Source organism: Elephantulus edwardii, unplaced genomic scaffold (genome assembly GCF_000299155.1).
Source record: "Elephantulus edwardii isolate Elephantulus edwardi_28Jun2011 unplaced genomic scaffold, EleEdw1.0 scaffold00286, whole genome shotgun sequence".
In the NCBI taxonomy this organism is placed as follows: Eukaryota; Metazoa; Chordata; class Mammalia; order Macroscelidea; family Macroscelididae; genus Elephantulus; species Elephantulus edwardii.
Genome location: NW_006400036.1, coordinates 2,906,202 through 2,930,151, shown reverse-complemented (window position 1 = coordinate 2,930,151; position 23,950 = coordinate 2,906,202). Strand labels below are relative to the sequence as shown.

General features: G+C 42.0%; 1 protein-coding gene across 1 annotated transcript in view; it reads right to left on the bottom strand.

The window, feature by feature from the left end:
- The window catches only part of MYH10 (myosin, heavy chain 10, non-muscle), a 163,271-nt gene that overhangs the window by 25,233 nt on the left and 114,088 nt on the right, over nucleotides 1-23,950 (bottom strand). The window contains exons 18-27 of the mRNA XM_006900506.1: nucleotides 18,018-18,211; nucleotides 17,802-17,923; nucleotides 15,832-15,901; nucleotides 15,591-15,751; nucleotides 7,722-7,830; nucleotides 7,477-7,608; nucleotides 5,207-5,413; nucleotides 2,724-2,861; nucleotides 2,255-2,378; nucleotides 142-313 (exon numbers count right to left, since the gene is read on the bottom strand). Coding sequence (XP_006900568.1) covers nucleotides 142-313; nucleotides 2,255-2,378; nucleotides 2,724-2,861; nucleotides 5,207-5,413; nucleotides 7,477-7,608; nucleotides 7,722-7,830; nucleotides 15,591-15,751; nucleotides 15,832-15,901; nucleotides 17,802-17,923; nucleotides 18,018-18,211 — 1,429 coding nt within the window. The remainder of the gene's footprint in view (nucleotides 1-141; nucleotides 314-2,254; nucleotides 2,379-2,723; nucleotides 2,862-5,206; nucleotides 5,414-7,476; nucleotides 7,609-7,721; nucleotides 7,831-15,590; nucleotides 15,752-15,831; nucleotides 15,902-17,801; nucleotides 17,924-18,017; nucleotides 18,212-23,950) is intronic.

The window sequence follows — 23,950 nt, the reverse complement described above, 5'->3', positions numbered from 1 at the left end:
TTATTTTATTTGTGTGAAACCCAACAGCAAGAAAGCAATTCAGCACTCTCTGAGGGCTTTTGCTTATTGCTCAGCAGGAGGCGTTCTCTTAAGAACCAAGCCCAGCGTCACCCGCTCCCTGGAGGCTTGGCCAGCACAGACCTGGCCAGTGCACCCTGCAGCTCCTCCTCCTTCTTGGCCAGCTGGACCTTTAGCTCGTCAATCTGGGCCTGCAGCTCTGCGATCTGGTCCTGCAGGTCAGTCGTCTCACCGTCCAGTTTTCTTTTGGCTTTTTCCAGTTCCTGGCGTGTCTTTTCTTCCTTCTTTAGGCGTTCTTTAAGACAAGACAGAAACAGTTCTTCAGTGCACTGAAGGGCACACCATTTGAATAAACTCAAAATTCAAACGGATTTGAGTGGAAAATTGCTCCATTATTTGAAACCCATAAGAATCAAACTAATGACAGGACGGAATGTGGAGGAGGAGGTTCGTGAGCAGGATGTCCTTCTGTGGAAATGGAGCACATGCTACCAGAGCTGGGGTGACCTGGAACCCATGGCTGTGCCAGCTTAAAGTGGCTCCAGGGGATGGGGCCCCCACCCTATGTCCCTCAGCTGAAGGGACTTGGAACCTGTTGCTGTCCCATGTGGTTCAAGTGGCACTGACGGGGTTGGGGGCACGCCATGTCCCCTGGCAAGGACCCGTCTGAACCAGGAAGCCTTGGCATATCCCAGTGCAGAGGCCAGGGCTGGCGAGTGTAGGAAGGAAGGGCTATGTGGCATTTCTTTCCACCCTGCCCACCAATATTCTGCAGACTCTGAACACTAGCCATCCAGTCAACACCAATGCTGTCTTTATAACAGTGTAACACGTCTATCTCCCTTTCTGTTCTCCACCAGGAATAGGGATGAAACAGGAGAAAATGAACAGGCTCATCTGCTGTGAGTGTATCCTTAGAGGAGAACTAAAGACTAGTTATACAGACTAAAATATGCTTTAAGAAAACAATTTCAGCAGGGTGTTGTTTTTTTTTGTTTTTGTTTTTGTTTTTTTAATTTTGTGTACGTGTACCGTCAAATCAGATCTGACTGGTACAGGAGGATATTGCGCCTCCTTCTCTGGCAGAGCGTCTGGTGGATTCGAACCGTGTTCCTCTGGGATTGCAGTGCAGCTTCTTGCCACTAGGCCACCAGAGCTCCCCTATGCAGGGTGTTTTTTAGTGGCTTAGTGGCAAGAAGCTGCACTGCAATCCCGAAGGAATAGGGTCTGAGGCCACCAGCCACTTTACAGGATAAAAGACAGGGAATCTCCTCCCATGTGATTAACTGCCTCAGAAAACCCACTGGAGAGTCAGCTATGGATTGGTTCTGACTCTACAATACATAACGACAACCTGACTTAATGTTTGAGATTATCATTTTTTGGGGTGGACGTTAAACATAGGGTCATACAATTTGATGAAAGGGGGCTGTGTGTGTGAAGGGGAAAGATCCAGTGTGAAAAACAATGTATGTGTATGAACTTTGTAAATAAACCAGTATAAAATAAAAATTAAACAACAACAAAATTAAAGAGTTAGAGGGGCTTAAAAAAAAAAGAATGTCAGTGAAACTACAACTGGAAGATGGGTGGATGAAGAAACACATTTGACCATTACATAAAATAAAACAAAACAAAACATACAATAAAGAAAAGAATTTCCCAGTGTCATTCCTCATTTTGTCTATAGTAACAATTAAGAAGAAGGGGGAGAGAAAAAAACAACAACAAAAAACTGGTTCCTTCCTTATTTCAAAATGGAAGTCGTCAAGTGCCTGCCATCCTTGACCTGGGCTTCTGAGCCCAGGGAGCGGAGTTAAGAGGTGCGCTCTGCCGTCCTCCGTGACTGTCCCTGGCTAGCCGCTGGTCATAGGTAAGGCTCTTCCAACTGCTACCCTCTAATTCTTTTGAAGAAAGCTATGATTCATTTTGCAAGAATCCTAGGATTTCTTGACATTCCTTTTGCCATAAGAGTGAGATACCGTGAGCCTTTACAGTTTCTCCTCAGTTCCTGCTGGTTCTGATCCCAACTGTTAGTCGCATTGTGAAGTAAAACCTCAGTGTTTTCATATAAATTACATACAAAGTCTACTGGCCTATGCAACCAACCTCACCTTAGATCCCAAGTATTCCGTCAATGGGCAGTGCTGTTGTCATTTAAAACAAGCAAAAATACAAAACATTTAAAGGCACACTCACATGTCCTAATTCTAGATCTTAAGCCCTGAAAACGAACCTTCTAAATCTGAGATCATCACTTCTTGCTTGTTCCTGATTTTAGCCAAATTCTTCGCCTTTTCTTCCTCTTCAGCCAGCTGAGAGGAGCACTCAGCAATGCGATCTTCCATGAGTTTCTTTTCCTGAGTGGGGGGTTCAAAAGAACAACTTTGGTTTGGTATTACTTGGTTGGGTTTGTGTTGTTTTGTTTTTTTTTTTTAATTACTTCTTTAAAATTGTATTTTATAAAATTAATCACCATTGAACTATGCCTACCACTACTGTGTCTTTCCAGGTCCCCGCCAGATCCTTCTGTAAGGACAACTGGTGGACTTAAATGAGAAATTCAACTATTTTCTGTCTTTGGAAATCTGTACAAGTAAAGACGTAAAGAACCTAGAACCTTCCTGAGACTTTTCCACTGGAAGCCACTTTGTCACGAGGGCACAGCCTAACCATTTTCTGTATCTGTGTCAATATTCTCTTACTTTGATAAATTTGGAGTTTTGGTCCTCTAGAAGCAGAATCTCCTCCTCCATCTTCTTGATCTTGGCCTCGGCGGTGACCTTTTCGAGCTGTAGCTTCTGTCGGGCACCTTCCTCCTCATCCAGCTGCTCCTCCAGGTCCTTGTCAACAACACACAGTCAAGACACAAGTCACTTTATGCACAAAATTCTACCACACATTGATAAGAAAAGCAACGCAAATTGAGATCTAGTGTTTGATTTTCAAAATAGCAAGGGTATTTTAAAACTGAGAATATGCAGTTTTATACAACAGACATGTTATTCACATAGTTGAAAGCACAAATTGGCTCCATCCTTCTAGAAGTCAACATGGAAAAGTGTAGCAAGCTTGGAAAATCAGCACTTATTTGAAAAGAATTCCAGGTAATGGTCACAGACAAGAATTACAAAAAAAGATAGACACTGATGTGTTTGTTACTTTTAATACCGAGGAATTATGAGTATGCTACAAAAAAAAGTCCTGAAAATAAAAATGTTGGTTCATTTGTAAAATGGGACAACATATAATAATCAAAATTCCTATTTTAGGATAATTGGTGACAGAGAAACTATGACTAATACAGAATGCCCAAACATATTTATTTTTAAATAAACTATGCATACTCTGTCAAAAGAGGAGAACAAAGGAACAAAATCACCTAGATTGTGAGAAAGGGCTGTTTTACCCTCAACAGGGCCTTTCTAAGCATTCTGAGTATTTCTAAACTATCTGGGACTCTGCTGCTTAATCATTTCATCCCCAGTAATATCTTTGTATAGTACATACCTTACACAATTGTCTATAACAAACAAAAACAGGTATTACTGAGCAAAATTCTACAAATCGGTGTATACTAATTGTGGTCAAATTTTAAGAAATGTGCAAGGATAATTGGCTAATTCACTCATGATTAATTTAGAATGAAAATCTTAGGAAAGAATAACTTTTTTTTTGTCCGTGAAAAATGTGTATATGTAGGTATACCAAGTAGCACGATGTGCCTCACACATCGCTGCCATCCAACCCTAAGCAACTGCTCATGGCCAACCTCATTTCAGCTACGTACGACTCTGTCCTGTCTCTGGAGACTATTCTGGAGCAAATTCAAGGCATCACATTTCACCTGTAAAACCTTCAGGCTCCATCTCTAAATGATAAGAACCTCTTGAAAAAATAAATCTGTTTGTTCGAACCAGAATCTGACTAAGGATCACTTGGCTTGGTTAATATATCTTCAGATTCCTATAATCTCAAGGTTCACCTTTACTTCTGTTCTACTCCTCTGCCATTAGTTTGTTTTAAAAACTTGGTCATTTGCTTAATGACATTCCATAGAGTGGGTTTTGCTAAAGACATTCTTGAATGGCATAATGTTAAGGTGACAAAGGCAGGTAACATAACAAGTTTATTTGGTATATTGTTAATTAGTTCACAAATTGGTGTACACCCCCCCCACCATTAATATATATATATATAAATAATATGCAAAAGAAGAATAACAGAAGTAACCGGTGATAGGTGGGAAATCTTAGGTGCTATCTTGACTTCTCTAAATTTAGGTTTTCTACAATTACTGACTATAATCAGGAAATTAACCTTATTAAAAAGGAACAACAAACCAAAGCCAAACAGCTCTAATAGTCTCGTCTGAAATCCTGCAAAGACAGCCTGAGAGGCAAAGGGGAAAAAAGGGACAATTGAAGATGGTTTCTCTTTGGAGGGCCACAGAGAGTAATGAATTTACCCTCTCACAAAGAGAGATGTTAACTAAGACAACAATCCCAAAACTAGAAGCATGTTCATGTATAAGAATAAAAATAATATATAAAGACTAAAAGGCAAAACAAAATAAAATATAAGTGCAATTCCTGTAAGGATATGTTTGCTCTAACATTTTTATTAGAATAATTTTTTCTAATTCACAGCATTTTGTGTGAAGCTCAGGGTTTGGAAACACAAGCAGGTGGAAGGTGGAATGATATTTGGGTGTCCTTTCACGAGCAAACTAAGAACAAATGTTCTTAAAGAGAAAAGAAGCAACATTTATAATGACATCAAGGTTCACAGTTATTTTGGGAACATCCAAAAGGATATTCCCATGCAAATTTATAAGCTATAGAAATATTTTATATTGTATTGTATGCACACTGTTTTGTAACTATTGTCTGTATATTTAGCCATGCTTCTAACTGGGCTTCATAGGAGGAAAGCTTTTATCTCAAAAGGAAATTAAGTGCCAGAAAAGGCCTCAATTCTTTATTCTGATTTTTGCCCACTTTCGTGGTTAATGCTGGGCAACTCTTATGACCAAGGCCACTCAGCAGAGGACAGGCAGGTGTTTACAGCCTGGCCACCATCTGCTCCTTGGTGAATGTTAAGACTCTAAGCACAAAGCTTCTATTTATTCAACAGATCCACTGAGAAGAGTCAAAATTGAATTCTAAACAAAGATGCCCACAGGTACCTGAATGTGAGCTTGCATTTTTTTCTTTTCATTTTGGAGTATTTGGTTTCTTTCTTCTTCTTCTTCTACCCTCGACTCCAGGTCATGGAGAATCTCTTCCAGTTCCTGCTTTTTAGCAGCCAGTCTTGCCCGCATCTCTTCGGCTTCAGCAAAAAGCTCTGTTTCTGCTTGGAGTTGCTCTGCAAGGATATTCTTCTCCTCTAAAAGCTGCAATTACAATAAAAAGTCTAGTACAAACTTTGCCCACGATTTCAATGGTCAGAGGACATCATCAAAGAAACTAGAATTTAAAAAAAAACATATAATACTGCTGGAAAAAGAATGTCAACTAAATTTTTGGCTACTGTGTAATAAACAAGCCAAAAACGTCTTGCTTGCTCCTCTTGTGTCAGTTATCCTGAATAACGTTCATGATATTTTGAAGACTTTGTCTGTGAAGGGATGTTATTAAAGGAACAGGGAAACATGAACAGGAAGTATATTACTCAAATGCTGTAAAATGAACACTAAAGCCTGCTTGGTGTTTTTGGTCTTTAGTGTTAGTATTTACAGTCCTGAACACTGTAGTTGTCATACAAACATTTCTAGAGCCTCTGCTTTGGTTTTTTTTCCCCCCTTTCAATAAAACTTTATTAAAATTGAAATTTCTCAGGGTATATTCCAAGCAGCGGGGAAAATTAGAAAACCACCAAAAAACATCCTAAAACCTCACAGAAAGGCAGGTCAGATAGATCCAAGCGTTTGTGATGCAGAGAAGCTCAGAGACAGGTAGACGGGTCTCTAGGCTGACCAGCCCCACTCCTTGAGACAATCAACCACTTACCATTAAAAAGGACAGCATTTGCCCCAAGAATAAAGCTTAAAGAAGATACAGGAGATTCTAGAAATGGTGTTCTTGTGGGGATTCCCAGCACTCACACAGAATGCAAATTGTTGAATGGTAAAGCAGTTCTAGAGTTGAACCCATCGCCATAAACATCCTGATGCTCTTGTCTCTGGTTGTGAGCCTCTGCCCTGTTCATGAAGAATAATTATCCGGGAAAGGGATGCTGATTTGAGGAAGACAGGTGGTGGCCTGCACTCAACCTCATCCTTGGAAATTTTCTCCTAACTCCTCTCACAAGAAAGTGCCAAGTGCTGGGGTCTCATCAGAAACAGGTCCTAAATGCAGGTGGACCTCATGATCTGTTCTAAAGCATGTGGTCAAGATGAACTTGTAGCTGAGCTGGAACAGCTGCGTGTGAATATTATTTCGTCTTGCTTTAGTGCAAGGAGCAGCTCTGTGATCCAGGTTTAATAAAAGCAGTTGGCTGTTAACCAAAATAACAGCAGTTCAAAATCAACAGCAGCTGCTCCTTAGAAGGATGAAGCAGTCTGCTTCTGTATGGACTGAGCCTCAGAAACCCTAAGGGTGGGCTGCTCCGCCCCATATGATCACTGTGAGTGAGAATCACTTGGACAGGTCCAGGTTTTTTTATTAGGAATTGGTTCAATTGTTTCATGGTGAGGGAAAGTTTACCTATAACTTTAAAGGACTCGTACAAATTGTCCACAGAAGTTATTGTACATGTTAGATAATAAATGCGATCATCCAGGTGCCAGAGAAATGACAAGGACAAATGTGGAGGAGACAAATGTACATGCTCTGGAAAGGTGTGAAAGCAATCTCCCACAAAACATATCATGTGAGGTTTAGTTTTTTAATTTGGTAAGGATAGCTATAAGTTGTTGTCACTGTGCTGATTTGAAACTAAGTCATAGCTAACCCTCCAGAAGGTTTGCAGGGGAAGAGATTGCCCATCCTTTTTCCACAGAGCATTTGGTGGATTCGAATTGCATACCTTTGGATTGCAGTGCAGCTTCTTACCACTAGACCACCAGAGCTCTGCTAAAGATAGTTTTTTATTTTAGGTAGGTATAGCTTTTATTTCAGGTATGTGCAGGGGTTTTTTATTTTATGTAGGTATGTCGTTGTTGTGTACTGTCAAGTGGGAACCGATCCATAACTGACCCTCCGGTGGGTTTTCAGAGGCAGTTAAGCACATGGGAGGAGACTGCCCATCCTCACACAGAGCAGTGGGTGGGATTCGAACCATGTGCCTTCAGGATTGCAGCACAGCTTCTTGCCACTTGGTCACCAGCTCTGCTATAGATATAGGTTTTTATTTTAGGTAGGTACAAAGATCTTTTATTTTAGGTAGGTATAGCTGCTTATTTGTAACTGAACAAATCTGGAAAAGTGTGAGGGGTTTCTGAAGTTACACACATACCTGCTGATGCTTCCTCTCCATCTCCTCAAGCTCACCTTCCACCTTTGTCTGCTTCTCTTTCACCTTCAACAGCTCTTCATCTTTAGCCTGAAGTTCTTCCTCTTGGCGAGTCACTTGTAAGAGAGGCTTCACCTAGGACAAAATTAAACAGCTTATTGCCACCTCTCTTCCCTATGGCTTACACTGCTCAGAGACTTGCTTTTGAGAAAGGTGTGTAGATAAAGAAGTGGATAAACGCAACCAACCTTGGTGAAGACTCGCCACCACTGCCAGTGTCGGAGCTTCAGGTATGCAGCACAGTTCCGCTGCAAGACCTTCAAGGCGCTCAGCTGTTGCTGTTTCTTGGCAAAAGCTCTGAAGGACAAGGAAAACTTGAGATGTGAAGGGGAACAGGTTTCAATGGTTGCTGTCATCACAGGTCTTTTATAGAGGCAAACATTTATTGTCAGGGACGTGTACAAGACTGTGCTGTGCGGGGGTTATCAGTCAATCCTGTGGTCCTTTCACTACCTATTGCCACTTCCCACATACACAGCCCATGACACTGATTCTCCTGAGGCTGTTTCCTTTGCTCACCTTAAGCTCCTCTCTTCTTTCTCTTATCACCTGTCACAGAAGAAACATGTCCTCATGCTTCTCAGGTCAATCTCTTCTTTTCCCTCATTCTGTTACAAGGCAGCGTGCTGAAGTTGGGGTGAACTTGGAGATTGTCTCTCACTTTAGAGGCGAAAGCTTCTCGAAGTTTCTCAGGCACTTCCAGGACACAGATGTGACCCATTAACTCTTACTTTCCTCTCTGGGTTTTCCCACCATTCTATGCTGCCTTCTTGGTCCCTCAACATGGTCTGAGACCACCTTTCCACTCACCTTTGCTCTAGTTTTAGAAATTTATCCTTGTCTTCACAAACCAACCCCCCTTTTGAACTCCTCAACCCTCTCTGGCCAAAAACCAAAGAAATAATGAGAAAGAAAGAAAAGTCACTGTCTTGCCTTCCTTCTAGCACACAATTTGTCTTATGTTGTTATTGCGTACCATAGAGTTGGAACCAACCCATGGTTGACCCACTGGCAGGTTTTCAGAGGCAATTAATCACATGGGAGGAGACTGCCCATCTTTCTCCTGAAGAGCAGCTGGTGGATTTGAACTGCGTGCCTTGAGCATTGAAGCACAGCTTCTTACCACTAGGCCACCAGAGCTCCCTTCTCTTACAATAACTGCTATAAAGTTTTAGGCTCTGTATCCCAATTACGTTACTCACTGACTTCTGGTTTCTACCTTCTTCTACTGAAGGTGCATTTAAGACGTCTGTAAAGGGCTCCCTCGGTAGAGAATTTAGCAGTGTCTCCTATGCTCCCTGGTTAATTTGTTTTGCCAAACAGACCACCTTAGACTTCAGAGCACAGGGTCAATCTCCTTCATCCTTCTGTTACAGCTCACCCTCCACTCTAACTCTGCTCAGTGACTGTCTTCCCACTAGACTCAGTTCTCGGGAACAGGGACGATGCCCTCACCATCGTTGCTTTTGAGCCCACTGGTGCAACTACTGTGCTAATCCATCTTGTTGATGGTCTTCCTCTTTTTTGCTGACCCTCTCCTTTACGAGCTATATAGTCCTTCTTAGGGACTTCCTGTTGTTAGGTGCCAGGAACACGTCTACCACTCAACACAACTTTATAAACAACAGACTGAGGTCCTGCACCATCCTCATGATGGCCGCTGGGCTCAAGCCCACTGCTGGAGTCACTGTCAGTCCATCTTGTTGAGGGTCTTCCTCTCCTTCTCTGACCCACTATCTTTCCAAGCACTATGTATCCCTTTCCAGCAACTGATAACATGCCTAAAGCATGTGATTCCGTGTACAGATTCCCTAACACCAACTAATTCTTCCTGGCTGGAGAGGTTTCCTCAGACTTCACTGCTTCATAACGGATTTTAATCTTGCGCTCTCCACAGTCTTCTACATTCTGATGTGTTCCTACCAACCAAGAAGCAAATTTTTTTTTTTTTTGCTAAACGCAAAGCCTTCACTTTAAGTTTCAACAATGTTCCTTTCAATTTAATATAAATTGCCTTCAGCTGTAAAAATTCATCTACTCCTCTAATTAGAAACCACAGCTCCACTCTCAAGGAATGAAAACTTTCAGCATCTTAAGTCAGGACTATGTCAGACACTTTTTAGTGAATGAGGCAGCAGATGTTCTCTTCTTCACAACAGTCAGCCTAAATAACTGATTACTGATACACATTTTTACAATGACCCGGTCTTTGGAACTGAGTCATATTGTAAAGTGAGGAGTGGATGTATACTTTTCCAATACTTGGAGCACTATACTGCCTTCACCTTCATTACAGCTGTTTTATTTAAAAAATAGGATATCTGCAGTTATTGATTTATACCCATTCTGACTGCTATCCCACTATATCTAGACTGTGACTGGAATATTTAGGGGAGAGTAGTGCAAAACTCTTTGCAATCACTTGCTATGCATCAGAAAGCTGGACAATGACTAGGGATGATAGGAGAACTGATGCCTTAGAGCTGTGCTGGAGAAGAGTATTGACTATACCATAGATTGCCAAGAGAACAAACAGATTTGCCTGCAGAGGGTGAAGCCAGGCTGCTCCTTGGAGGCAAAGATTCTGAGGCTTCTTCTGACATACTTTGGACATGTTGCAAGGAAGGACCAGTCCTTGGAGAGGGACGTCATGCTTGGGAGGGTGGAGGGACAGTGCAGGAGAGATTCAGTGACTGGGGAAATGGGGGGTAGGTGTGTCAGAGACAGTAAGATTGGCACAGGATAAAGCAGGGTTTATGGCTGTTGTACATAGGGTCGCTACTGAGTCGCAAGCGACTCTACGGCACATAACAACAGTGCAAAAGACACAAACATGCTAGCTTACATTGTAGAGTATCAGACAGGATAGTTTTTAACATGAGACTATACTAGCGTAGTATCTTAGTTCTATAATTTCCATGTTGCTGAAAAATGTGCAAGGTTTAGACTTTAAAAAAAATTTTAAAAACTAATAATAAACAACCCCCAAAATCCAAGTGTGCATTGCTTAGTGTCTACTTGGGCATTAGGAAACAGATTTTACTACATATATGTGTGTGTGCGCAGAACATACACAGGCAATATACAGAATTATGAGTGAGTGACCAAGAGTGAGCACATAGACAGAAAAGTAAACAAGTCCTGGAGGAAGTGCAACCAAGGGGCTGCTTAGAAGAGATAGCCAAGCAAACAGATGACTTTTCCAAATAGCGACATGCTGTAGGAAGGAAACAAACAAAAGGACAGGATAGAAAATAAAGGTCAGGGGTCTTGCTTCTGACTGAATCCTCAGGAAGGCTTTTCAAGCTGAAACCTCAAGACTAGGAGGCGGTGGCCGTGTGAGGAGCTGGTGGCACCAGCAGGGGCTCCTGGCTATAGAAGGAGTAGCTGTAGTGGGCCACCCCTTCACACCCCTGCACCCAGATCTGGCTGCTTGTGCAGCCCTGGCCCAGCCCACTATACCCCGGGCACATGCCAGTCTCCTGTATCTAGTGGGTCCAGCTCTTGGGCTTTGTCTGGTGTGCTCCCGTAAGGCTTTAATATAATAAGCTTTAAGAAGATTTAGGCGTGACCTGTGCATAATAATAGGATGTTTGCATAATGTCCTATCTCACAGAATCCATTGTTGAGTGTGGAGCAACACAGACCTGAACATTCATTCCATGCCCTCTGGACAGCTGTCCTGTTTCCGGCAGTTGTAAAACTTATTCACTTGGTTAAGTCAGGAGGGCATATGTACACACTTATTCCCCACTCTGTGTCCAGTGGACACTGTCAGTGTTTGCTAAGATTGGGTTCATTTTATTATACGATCACGCCCTTGGCTTTCACATACACAATCCCAAGGCTTTCACACCCTTCCTGGGATGGGAGTTTTTGGGTGAGGCAAATGGCTAATATGTATGGCTGTTAACCAACAGGCTGGAGGTTCAATTTCACCCACAGGCACCCTAAAATAAAGGCCTGGCGGGCAATTTACGTAGTGAAAACCAGTAAATACCCTCATGTGCCTGGGGCTCCATGAGCTGAAACAGATTCCACTGCAGTTGACCTTGATTTGGGTTTTGGTTTTTCCTAATATGCAATGTTAAGAACGTTCTCCTTCACTTTTCTGAGCTATTCAATATCCTATTTTATGGGCAGAGAAGCACAAGTACTACTGCCACCTAATTCAATTAAGGACAGAAATCAGCATCTGGACCAGGGGCCAAGCATGCTGCCAGGCTGTGACCAGAGCTGTGCCCACTCACCCAGTGCCATCATCTGAGTCTTAACCCCTGATACAGGGTCCACAGGCTGCCTGTCTAAACTGCAAGCGTGTCAAACTAGTCACCCCTCTCAACTTCCCTCACCCTGCCGGAAAAAGCAAAGAAAACACTAGTAGTATTTCCCTAGTGTCAGAAGCCTGGCTAACTTGCAAGGCAAGATTAGCACTATATTTGTAAAACAAGCAGAACTGATTCCATCTTGGCTAGAACCATCTTGAGCGGAAACCTAAATGAGATGGTGTGATTGCCCCTGCACGTGTGTTTCAGAGACCTGGATGGGATAGTGTGATTGCCGCTGTAGGTGTGTTTTTCGAAAGCCTATATGTCTTTTTAGAGATAATAAAAGAGGGATTCGTGATCAACGAGGAGGCTCTCTGCGTCTTCATTTAATCCTCATCCCTTCTCTTGACAGAACTGTTTTGATATATTGGGGCAGGACCTTGATAATTGGAGCCCGAAATTAGGGACCCAAGAACGAAGGAAAAGGCACGAAGGACTCTGTGAACGTGTAAGGTAGGAACTTACTGAAATTGCCTTCGGTGAAGGTAAGATTGAAGAAGAGCAGAGATGGGAATTAATCAGGTAAAATGTTGTATACTGAAAATGCTGAAAACCCGCGGTGTAAAATTAAATCCCCAACAACTTGATACTTTCAGCTTGTGGAGATTAGTTCTAGATACATTAAACTCTGGGAATAAGATGAAGATGAAGTTAAAAGATGAAGTTGAAAGTAATCATATATTAGAAACGGAAGAGTAAAATATGGTTAAGAATAAGAAAGAAAAGGTTTTAACACAGAAGTATAAAGAAAGGTTGAAAATAAAAAAGAAGAAAAGTGTTATAACTCACAATTGAGGCCTCAAAATGTTTATGTTAATTGTTTTGTCTTGTTTTCTGTCTAAATTAATTTACTGTCTCCGTGTTCATTGTCTTTCTGTCTTATGTGACAATACTTGAGCAGTTTCAGTAAAGAATAAGAATTGATAGAGACAAATTTAAGTTAATACCTGTATGAATTCTAAATTTCATAGGTGAGGAAAAACCCAAAAGCGGTGTCTCAAATATTTCAATGCGCCAAAAGGAGACCTTTTGTCTCAAGAGATTTTTGGGAGATCAGCTCTTGGCATCCTCCATCACCTTCACAAATCCATGCATTTTAGTTGGTATCTACATACTTAAGTAAAAAATTTCTATCTGCTTTAGCCAGTCTTGAAAAATACGCATGCCTGTGGCCGGCACTCCAAGTCTGTGTAAGCTGTGCCTTGTGCTTGTTGCTGTACTTTAAATGAAAACTGTAGAAGTAAAAATAGAAACTCTCCACTCTTTTGTTCTTTATAGCCCCTTAATTAATGCTTGCCTGTATTGTATCTGGTTGTACAAGTAAAAGCTGCGTAGCTTGATAATCACTTTCCTTCTTATAGACTCTTTTCAAAGTCCAAATAATTATATTTCTCATTTACAATTTATTTTAAATTTTTTAATTTTGAATGACAATAAAAGGTCTGCCATATACGGAAAATGGGGAAACATTCAAATGAAAGTATGCTGAAATTAAATGGAAGGATGCATTAACAAAATGATGAAAAAAGACCCAACCCTATGTTAATATGGGGTCGAGGCTATGTTTGTGTTTTTCCACAGAACCCTAAAAGTGCCTTCCTGAAAAGCTGGTATGCTTAGCAAAGGATGTTTCACCTGACAGAAATAAGGATGGTCATGTTGCTGACTCTGACGATGAGGATTCAAGCTGAGTCTCAAAGGACATACGTTCCAAATCCTCTTCTGTACCTGGCGACATGGAATGAGTCCCTCACATGTTTATGTTAACATTACTTACACTTTAGGATATCCTATCTGTCTTACCAAAAGTAAACCAAAAAATGGGTGTTTATTTGTTAATAAGATGCAAAGAGATTTGTTAATAAGATGCAAAGAGTATATTTAAAATTAGACAGTGGAAACCCATCGTGGATTGTACAATAGAAATATTTGGCTTTCTACCAATGAGCTTCTGGATATGGTGCAAGTAGAATAAATACCACCTTTCCCTCATGTTTTGAGAAAGGTCGTGCTGGCATCTGGCAACCACTTTGGAGAAAATAACAGCACTATGACCATTCTCTTATCTAACATTAATACTGGTAATGTAATTTTTAAAGGACCAACGGTTGGAATGCTACCTTGCTTGGACTACCCTATGTTATTAGACTGGTCACCCCTTCATACATCTGGTCATGGACTTCCTATGAAAGGATTTGTGGGAGGAATGTGGACTATTAATATGAAGAACTTTTAAAGTGAATTGTGGAAATTAGTTGCAAGCATGGAATTGATAAGTATTTCTTGTATCCCAAAGGATAAATGTAAGGGAGATAATGGCACAAATGCCTAAGTTATGTCTTGTTTACCTGAACCATATGTCTTATTAATTGGTAATAATGTGATCACTGCTGATTATCCAAAATATAATGTAAGTTGTTCTTGTTGTAAAATCTCTAATATCAGCTTTATTACCAAATGTAAGTTGTTCTCGTTGCAAAATCTCTAACTATATCGCTCTATTACCAAAAATGATTCAGTTGTTATTCTAAAGAATCCTCCCTTGTATTGGTCATAGCCAAGCATTATAGAGAATTGCTGTGTAAAAAGCACGGAATTCAACTTAAGGCCCTCCCCAGACAAATGCAGGGTGCTTAGCCAATGATGGGTAAGGAAAGAGACCCGCTCATGATCCTAAGACAGGAAGTAGCATAAATTGCTATTATCCCCATGACGGGCAACTTGAGTTTGAGTTCCCTTATCCACCTAAGACAGGCAGCATCCAATTTATTATTTTAGAAGGGAGGAACTGTCAGAGGCCTGGCTACCTTGGCAAGGCAAGATTAGCAGTACATTTGTAAAACCAGAAGAACTGATTCCATCTTGGCTAGAACCATCTCGAGCGGAAACCTAAATGAGATGGTGTGATTGCTGCTGCAGGTGTGTTTCACAGACCTGGACGGGATAGTGTGATTGCCCCTGCAGGTGTGTTTTTTGAAAGCCTATGTAAGTCTTTTTAGAGATAATAAAAGAGCCTCCTTGTGATCAACGAGGAGGCTCTGTGCGTCTTTATTTAATCCTCGTCCCTTCTCTCGGCAGAACGGTTTCGATATATTGGGGCAGGACCTCGATACCCTAGATTCAAACAGTTTTTAAGTTCTTTTGATTCCTTCTCAAACCCAACCTTTCCTTTAATCTCGGACCCAGGCGCCCTCCTTATTCACTCAGATGGTGCTCCCAGCTCTACCTTCTCCACACTCCTTCAGTCTCGACAGTGCTGTCAGGGCCTTGAACGGCTGCCCCTCGGTGTCACATCACTGCACTTCTAAGGCCAGCCCAGTGCCTCACTGGTTTCAATGAGCCCCAGACATTCCGGACTGCTTGTTCCTCTAAGGACACAACTCTTCCCAGGACTATTGTAGAGCTCCCCAGTGGACCCTGCCCAGCTCCTCACAGGGCCAGCGCCTCTTAGTCTTAGGGTTTCAGCTTCAGAGAAGCCTTCTGAAAGAGGATTCAGTCAGAAGCAGGAGTTCATCCTGTATTTTCTACCCTGGCCCTTTGTTTTCTTCCTACAGAATGCCACTATTTGGAAAGTTTGTCTGTTTACTTGGCTCTCTCTTTTGCTAGAAATGCAACTTGCATAATGACAAAGACCACATACGTCACACACTCTTGTGCCCTTAGCATAAAACACAATGCTTAGCACAACCATGAATTTAACAAATGCATAATTTATGATAACTCACTCACTTTCTGGCGAGGTAACCTCTGCAAACAGCCTGGAAGAAGATGATGATATCGGTAATTTTTAAATCTCTTTCTTCCTCTAGGTGTGCCAAAACTCCAGCTCTGAAAAAGATCTTGCTCTGCCCAATTCTATACAAGTTAGGGTCCAGTTCTAATGCTCGGATCTAAGAGAGAAAGAATTCATTCATTTTGTGCAAAAGAAAAGATTACCATCTACAAATCAGAAAAATCCAGAAACACTTACCATCCGTTCGCAAGCCTGTTTGCCATCCATAAATCCTTTAGGTATAGCATTTGGAGTTAGGATCTCGTATCTGTAAGGAAAGCATCCAATAGATTTTTTTTTTTTAAAATCTGTGAATATGTTTATGATCTAATTTTGAGTTGTGCTTTCTCTAATAAAAAGACAGCAAACATGTTAAATTAAAAGTAATGACCAGGTAATAATCTGATGTTTCCTGTAGATCTAGCAAAGTGAAAATGGGGTCAAAGACAAGATTTAGGAGGTTGTGGGGGAAAGACTCAAAAGCATGGGTTTTTTGGGGGGGATGGGGGAATTGTTAATCATAGGGTTGCACAATTCGATGGATGAGGGGGCTGAAGGAATTGGGAAGGATCTTTTTTTAAATTTTATTATTATTATTACTATTATTATTATTTGTGTGTGTGTGTACTTTCAAATCAGAACTGACTAGTACAGGAGGAGGTTGCCTCTCCTTCACCAGCAGAGCATCTGGTGGATTTGAACTGCACACCTCTGGGATTGCAGTGCAGCTTCTTGCCACCAGAGCTTGCCAAGAGAAGGATCTTTTGTGAAAAACAATGTATTCAAACTTTGTGAATAAATCAGTATAAAATATTTAAAAAAACAAACCCAAAATCACAGCTATTCCATACCATTTAAAAATAAAAAAGGGTTTTATTTAAAAAAAATATTTTTAAAAAATTCCTACAACAAAAATGGAAAATCTACCAGATTATATATCTACAATTGTAACACGCGACCATACAAAGCAGTTTACTGAAGACCCATAGAGCTGGATGAGCTTCTCCACTAGATTCCTTCTGGAACAGGGGGAGAAAGGGTCATTCTATGACCTGTGTTGTTGTTAAATGCCATCATGTTGATTCTGACTCAAAGCAACTTCATGTTTAGCCACATTTATTTCATGGAACAGTAAATACTGCTTATGTTTGGAAATTTGATTTCCAAGAGAGATAAGGGGGGGAGATACCCCAAAATAACTATGATAGGAAATGACTCAATAATTTTTTTGGTTCTTTTGCCTTTATTTACTCAATAAATTTAAAAATTTTTATTGCACATGAGTTTTTCCATTTTGTTTTTTGCTTAACCAACTCCTTCTACCTTACTGCCTTTCCTTTTTCAGTTAAAGAATGCCAAATATATACATCAACACTGAAAAATACGTGCGCATACATACACCACGGAAAAGGCTGGAAAGATAAACCTCCTATGTTCTCAAGAGTCTTCCTAAATTACTTTTATGTACTATTAACTTCTTTGTATTTTCAAATTTTCCTAAAAAGAGTATATAATACTCACAGATTCAATTTAAAAAAAAATATAATTATTCTTGCCATGTTTCAGGTAGAACTGCCTAAATAAGTAAACTGGTTATTTTCAGTTTATCTCACAGCTCACTTGCTGGGGCCTCGAAGATGGGGACTATTGCTTTGAAGCATCCATGGCAGTCAAGGCTCTCTATCTTACTGTTATTGCCATCAAATCTGAACTGAAGCAAAGTTGAGCCTTCATGGGATGAAAGTGCCCATTTTTCTCCCTTGGAGCAGCTGGTAGATTCGAACTGCCAGAGAGTGCACGGCCTCTGGGTTAGCAGCACGACTCCTTTCAGACTGTGCCACTTATCAAGTTGTTGTTAGGTGTGGTCGAGTTGAGTATGGCTCAGAGCGCCCTTATGAACAACAGATATGAATCCTGTCCTATCCTGTGCCATCCTCCTCATCCCTGACACACATGAGCTCATTACTACAGTCACTCAAAAGTCTTGAATGTAAAGATAATGACCATTATCTCTCTCCTGTATCAAAGAAAACAAAACCTGTCCAGGAAACATTTCTCCCTCTCCCTCATTCCCCCCCCCGCCCCCCACTATTTAGATTCCTATTATTTGATATAGGAAAAAAAAGGGGGGGGGCAAATAAAAGAAGTCCAAATTACAAAAGAAATACCTCTGCCTGAATTCCTGGAAGACGATTCGGTTTGGGAACCCTTGGCGACAGATTCGGATCCCCTCTAGGACACCATTGCAGCGAAGCTGATCGAGCACTAGATGTGGGTCCAGTTTTCCTGCCTAAGTGAGAAAGCAATGTTTTTGGCTTAAGCTTATAACCTGCCAGAGACCAGGTCTGAAGGCCAGCATGGGTAGCGTTGTGTTGAACACATACCCGTTTCTCATGGTTTGGAATGATGCAGCGAACAAAGTTAGGGTTGGTATTCCGGAGGGTGGCCATCAGCTTGGTGAGAGACTCTTTGTAGAGTTGCCCTACGGTGCGAAACATGCCCTTCTTGGTTTTGTAGGCGGAGCCAAATGCTGTCTCGGTCATACCAGTGACTTGGTCCAGACCCACAATTCGGTCCACTGGGAAAAATAAGAGAGCACAGGGAAATCAGGCAAGTGCACCTCTGTTGTGGGGAAAGCAAAGACAGTGATAGTGCAGCAGCACAAGCTTTGTGGGACAAATGATGCCATATAGGTAAGGCAGTCGCATATCGACACTGCACAAGCCGTGGAACCAACAGCCACACACTTATATGGCATGATGCTGCTTTGAGAACTTCAGACTACTACATTCCAGCAGAGGGCTGCCACTGCGCTGGCTTGGGGAGTCACTGTCTTTGAGACTTTGCTTGTTCCATATACAGTTACTTTGTGAATGAAAGGCCACTGGCTGACATTATTGATACACAAGTGAACATGGTTATGTCTCAAAATGTGAAATGGCTCTGAAAGTATACATAGAAACATTCAGCTGTACAACATGAATCCCTTTAATGCATATGTGGGGGATAAGGGACCAGATTTATCTTCTATTGGTCATTAGATCTGCAGTTAGAAAAGTTCTTAAAGTGTCAGGGGCAAATGCAGGAAGATTGTAGTACATCAGCACAGATGGTCAGCAACATGAGCGTTCTTCAGCTTCCTCCTCAAAGCATGAACAATACTTATTAAAGGGCAAGGAAACAAAATCAGAAGGACTCTTCTGAAACAAACGCCTAAGTTTCCTATGTGGGCAGCGGTTCACTGTCTCAGACATCACCCTCGTTAAAACAGGTAACCTTTCACATTATCCACAGAGAAGTATTACTCTCTGTGGAACGGAGACATCAGAGCCCAGAGTCCGCAAAGGGCACAGCCAACAGTAAAGCCCTGAGTGCATAATATGCTCTCAATAAAAGCTTGTTAAACGAATGAAACACATTATGGAAATCTTTTTCAAGTAGCCAGAATGCCAAGGGGCCTGCTCTTATTAATACCCTCGTCACCCTAATAGACACTGCCATCTTCTTCCTTTGTTCCTTATTAAAGACACAGGGACTGGGCCCTATGTGAAGACTGCTACAAATAATTTTCCCTTAACACCAAGGATCCAATCAGATTTTTCCGAAGGAGAAAATCATGACTGAGGGAGGCAAGTTACTGCCCAAGTTACACAGGTCTTAAACAGATGCTGGGGAAATGGCGGAGGGACATGGTTTTATGTCCCAGTCCACGCATGCAACCACCTTACAACTTCTCCCAAGCAAAGTCACTAGATACAAGCTATTCCTTCTCCTGTAGTGGGTCCATCAGCCATATATCCACCCTGCACTTGCTCCAGCAGGAAACAGAACCAAACTTCACCCTGGTTCCCCACAAAGAAAAGACTTTTCTTTAGCCCTGATTCTGCCTACTTCCTCACCATCCCAGAGCCAAGCTGCTTTCTAAGGTATTTCTACACTTTTCACTTCATATCCTCCGCCACTATATCTCCCGGTGTACAGCTACCTGGCTTCTGCTCCATCCTCCTGCCTTGCCCAATGCCACTCAGGCAAGATGATACCAACAGACATCATGTTGTCCTTATTTTACATAACCGTCTCAGATTTACCTGCCGACCAGCATGGCAGCATTCATAAATCTCTCTAGTCCTGGCTCCTTTTGGGAGCCTTGCCTTGTCCTGTTTTCCCATTGACCTCTGGCTCCCTCTGTCTCCTATTTCTTGAGGACTTGTCCGCTGCTTTCCCTGTACATCTTGATACTCATAGGGATACAAACTCACCTGAAATAATTTCTGGAGTAAAGCAAGACACTAGGGCAGCCATATTTTACTGATTCTTTGCTTTCTTCAGGCCATAACTCCTCATTTTAGGGGATCTCAGCAGAGGTTAACTGGAAACATCTGACTACCCAGCACAATCGTCAACCCTTTCCCCCCCAGTCTCCTCTCTCCAAGGCCTCTCCACCTGTAAGTTACATAGGCTATCTTCTGTAAACACTCATCATGTCTGCTTCTATTCCACGCCGCATGCTCTGTATAGTATCAGGCATGTAGCCCAGGTTGATGATGTATTTTAGTGGATAACTGAAGTGAACAAGAGATACATTTACAACTGTAAACAGTGGGAATTCCATGAAAAGAGCAGGGTGTTCTGGGAAACATGGACGAATAGGGAGGTCTCTGGATGAGAATGGGCCAACAAGAGAGGACCATTCCAGGCAGTGGGGACAGCGAGCATGACAGTCCAGAGAAAGCATGATGGTCCAGCTGCAGGAGCAGAAAGGTGGCTAAGTGCCCAAAGAGCTTTCTGAGTAAGGAGATTGTGTAAAGAGGAGGCAACGATGGGGAGGCTGACTGGGGCCTCAGGGGCCATGCTGAGCTTTTATTTTATTCCTACTATAGGAGGGTAGAGAGAAGCATGCATTGGCTGTGACACTAAAAATGAATATGTATGGGGTCGGAAAAGTGAAAGTGGGGAGGCCAGACAGGTGCCCACAACAGCAGCTTGACCTGGTGAGAAGGGATGGATAAGGCAGCATATTCAAGACATACTCTGATCAAATAACCAACTTGCTTTCTCCTCAGATCATCTGATATAGAGAGGAAGGAAGAGGGACATTTTAGTAATGATTTCCAGGACTTGGGTTAGGACAACAGACTGGCTGGTGATTCCATGACTGATGTGAGGAAGGTGAGAGTGGTGGGCTCTATGGGTGGGAAGAGAGTCTGGGCACTATCTCCATTTGGGATGACTAAGATATCAAAGTGGGGAGAGAACATCAGGCAGGCAGTCTGTTGCTAAGAACAGAGATCTAAGAGAAATAGAATTGAGAATGGAAGTTTAAGTTACAGGACTGAATGAGACCATCTCAAGAAAGAGCAAAGAGAAAAAAAAAAAGAAAGCGCAAAGAGGTGAAGGTCTGGGGTCAAGGTGCTCATGAGAGCAAGGGCAGAAGTGAGGATGCGAGGCCACTATCGAGGCAGTCTCTACCCCACCCTCCACCCTGCTCCTCCTTCTCCTCCATTTCCCCTTGGAATGGGGCCACTGGTTATCTAGGTGGGAACAGGAGGCAGCCTTGAGTCTTTCTTCACATCTTGTTGCTCACCAACATTGGTCAAGCCAAGCTACATGTCTCTGATCCAGCCCCTCTGTCCACTCCCGTGTCTCAGTGATGAACCCTCTCAGTGATGCTGTAGTAACCTCTTAAGCGGCTGTTGCCACCTCGCTTCCCTCCTCACCCTGTACTTCTGCTGCTGGGGTGGTCTTTCCACTATGCCCTGTGTCCCAGGGTAATGATAAACTACACCCCTTTCCCTCCAGAATGTCCCAATTTGTATGTTATTTAGTCCTATACTTAAAATCCTCTCATTCCTCTCACTGCTGGTATGATATAGTCCCAACAATCAAATAGTATAGCACAATACTGAAGAACAGAGAAGAAAATATCTGCCCTGGGAGCTATGAAGTCCTGGGACAAGTTATCTAACCTGGCCAAGCCTTAGTTTCCTCCTCTGTGAAATGGAGCTAAGGGACTTACCTCACAGAAGTGCCTGAAAACCAGCCAAGTGGTCAGTGAGCTCCCCTGTGGCCCCCTTTCCTCACTCACGAGGCTTTGATGTAAAAAAACAGAACCATGTTGGTCCGGCCCCATGCCCACTCACTTGCAGTCACCCTGGTACATTCACAATCACTTTCAAATATCCACTCTTTTACTGAACTCCTTTTGGAAAGTCTTCTTAAGCTCCAGTTTCCATCTGGACTTCAGGCCAAGCAAGCTACTCCCCTGTCCAGGCTTCAATCACCCAGAGCAGACTTCTACATTGTTCTGAAAGTCTCCCCACTGCACTGAATTTCCCCAGCATCCATATCCTAGAGGCTTTGAGGGCTTGTCCTGGGCTCCAGCTGGCCGGCTGCTCTGACCACCAGTTCAGATAATTTGTGCTGAGCCAGCCCAGTGCCTGCCATGGAGATGTTTAAGGAATAGCCGCTGGCTGAGTACTAGATTTGCCAGAATAAATCCCCATCACAATAGAGGAAGAACACCACATTTTCTTAGCAGGAGCTCTACAGCATTGCTTTTGTAATAACTTAGCCTGCAAGGGGAGGCTTTATTTTATCTGTTTATATTTACCTTTGATTCCTGTATCTCCTGTGCACTGTTACCTTTTTAAAGATAACATGATATCGATGTCTAGTAATACAAGTCCAAGGGGATTTTATTTTATTTATTTATTTTATTTTAGAGGGTTGTTGTTATTTCTAATTCACAGCAACCCTGACAGAACTCAACTCTGACTGACCCTGAGCCTTCCTCACAATCCTGCAGAGCTTGAGACCACAGCTGTGGTTCTCTTGTGAAGAAGTCATCATCCTCATCCAGGAACAGCCACCTCCTGGAAAGGTTTCTTTTTCTCCGTCCTCGGCTTTATCAGGTATGATGTGTTCCTCCAGGAACTGGCCCCTTCTGATAACACATCCAGAGTATATTGAAACAAGGTCTTACCACCCTCGTTTCCAAGAACTGTGGCTGTATGTGAGACAGATGTGGGTTTTTTGAGAATAGTAAACAAAAATATGTAATCATAATTAACTTGGTTTTAATCATTTTAGTAGGAGTAACTCAAAGCTAACCATTCAGATTTTAAAAATTGGTGCTTTCAACTTTTGGGGTTTTTTTTTAAAAAAAAGAAAAATTCAATTAAATATTTAATTTGGTTAGTCTACCAATGAGCAAAATTATTTTGTGGGTAAAAGAGACAGACTTCAGGAAATTCATTAAATAATTTAAACCACAGTAATAATATATAAGGGAGCTCTGGGGGCCTAATGGTTAAGAAGCTGTGCTGCAAACCCAAAGGCACATGTTTCGAATCTACCAGCTCTTCCATAAGAGATGGATGGGCAGTTTCCTCTCGTGCAATTTACTACTTTTGAAAATGCACTAGAGGATCAACTGTGGGTAGGTTCTGACTTGATGGCAAATAACAATAATAAATAATTAAATTAAAACTCAGAAGAAACCCATTTTCATGTTGAAAATGCTGGGAACATGAAGTAGAAAGCAGTAGAAGACTCAAGCACATTCTAGAAACAAGCAGTACTGTCCCTTCTAAGATTTAACACTGACACTAAAACCTCCAAGTGGCCTAAAGTTACGGTTTCCATGTAAAGAAAGAGTGGTCTGGTAGCTTCACCTACAGTACCAGGAAAATTCTGCCAGAGGTGCTGTTGTTGTCTACCACAGAGTCAGAACCAGCCCATTGCTGATCTTCTGGTGGGTTCTCAGAGGCAGTTAAGTGCACAGGGGAGACTGCCCATGCTTCTCCCATGGAGCAGCTGGTGGACTCAAAATTGTATGCCTTTGTGATTACAGTGCAGCTTCTTGCCGTTAGACCACATTTAATCTATTGCTTGAGTGGGCATTTAATTCACTGTTTGGTTCACCAGTAATCTGAAAAGAATTCAAGATATTTGACACTAACCTTGTAATAAAATCTGTTTTGATTACTTGAATGGTCTAAAATGAGGTGAGCTCTGTAGGGTTGAAATCTGTAAAGGCACATTTTCTTTAATGGTGAATGGGGATTGAGGGGGAGCATATTTGTGATCATCTATCTCATTAAGCCATCAACAACTTTCATACAGGACAACTGTCCAGTATTAGAATGCAGACTCAGTTCCTCTTCCGGAAGACAGTATTAGAAGACAATGGGTCTATGAGATTTTTACATTTCAAATATTTTATGCTACTTCAAACATGACTTGGAGAGAGTGCAGCCAGGACGCTCCTTGGAAGGAATGGTGAAATTCCATCTCACCCACTTTGGGCATGTTATTA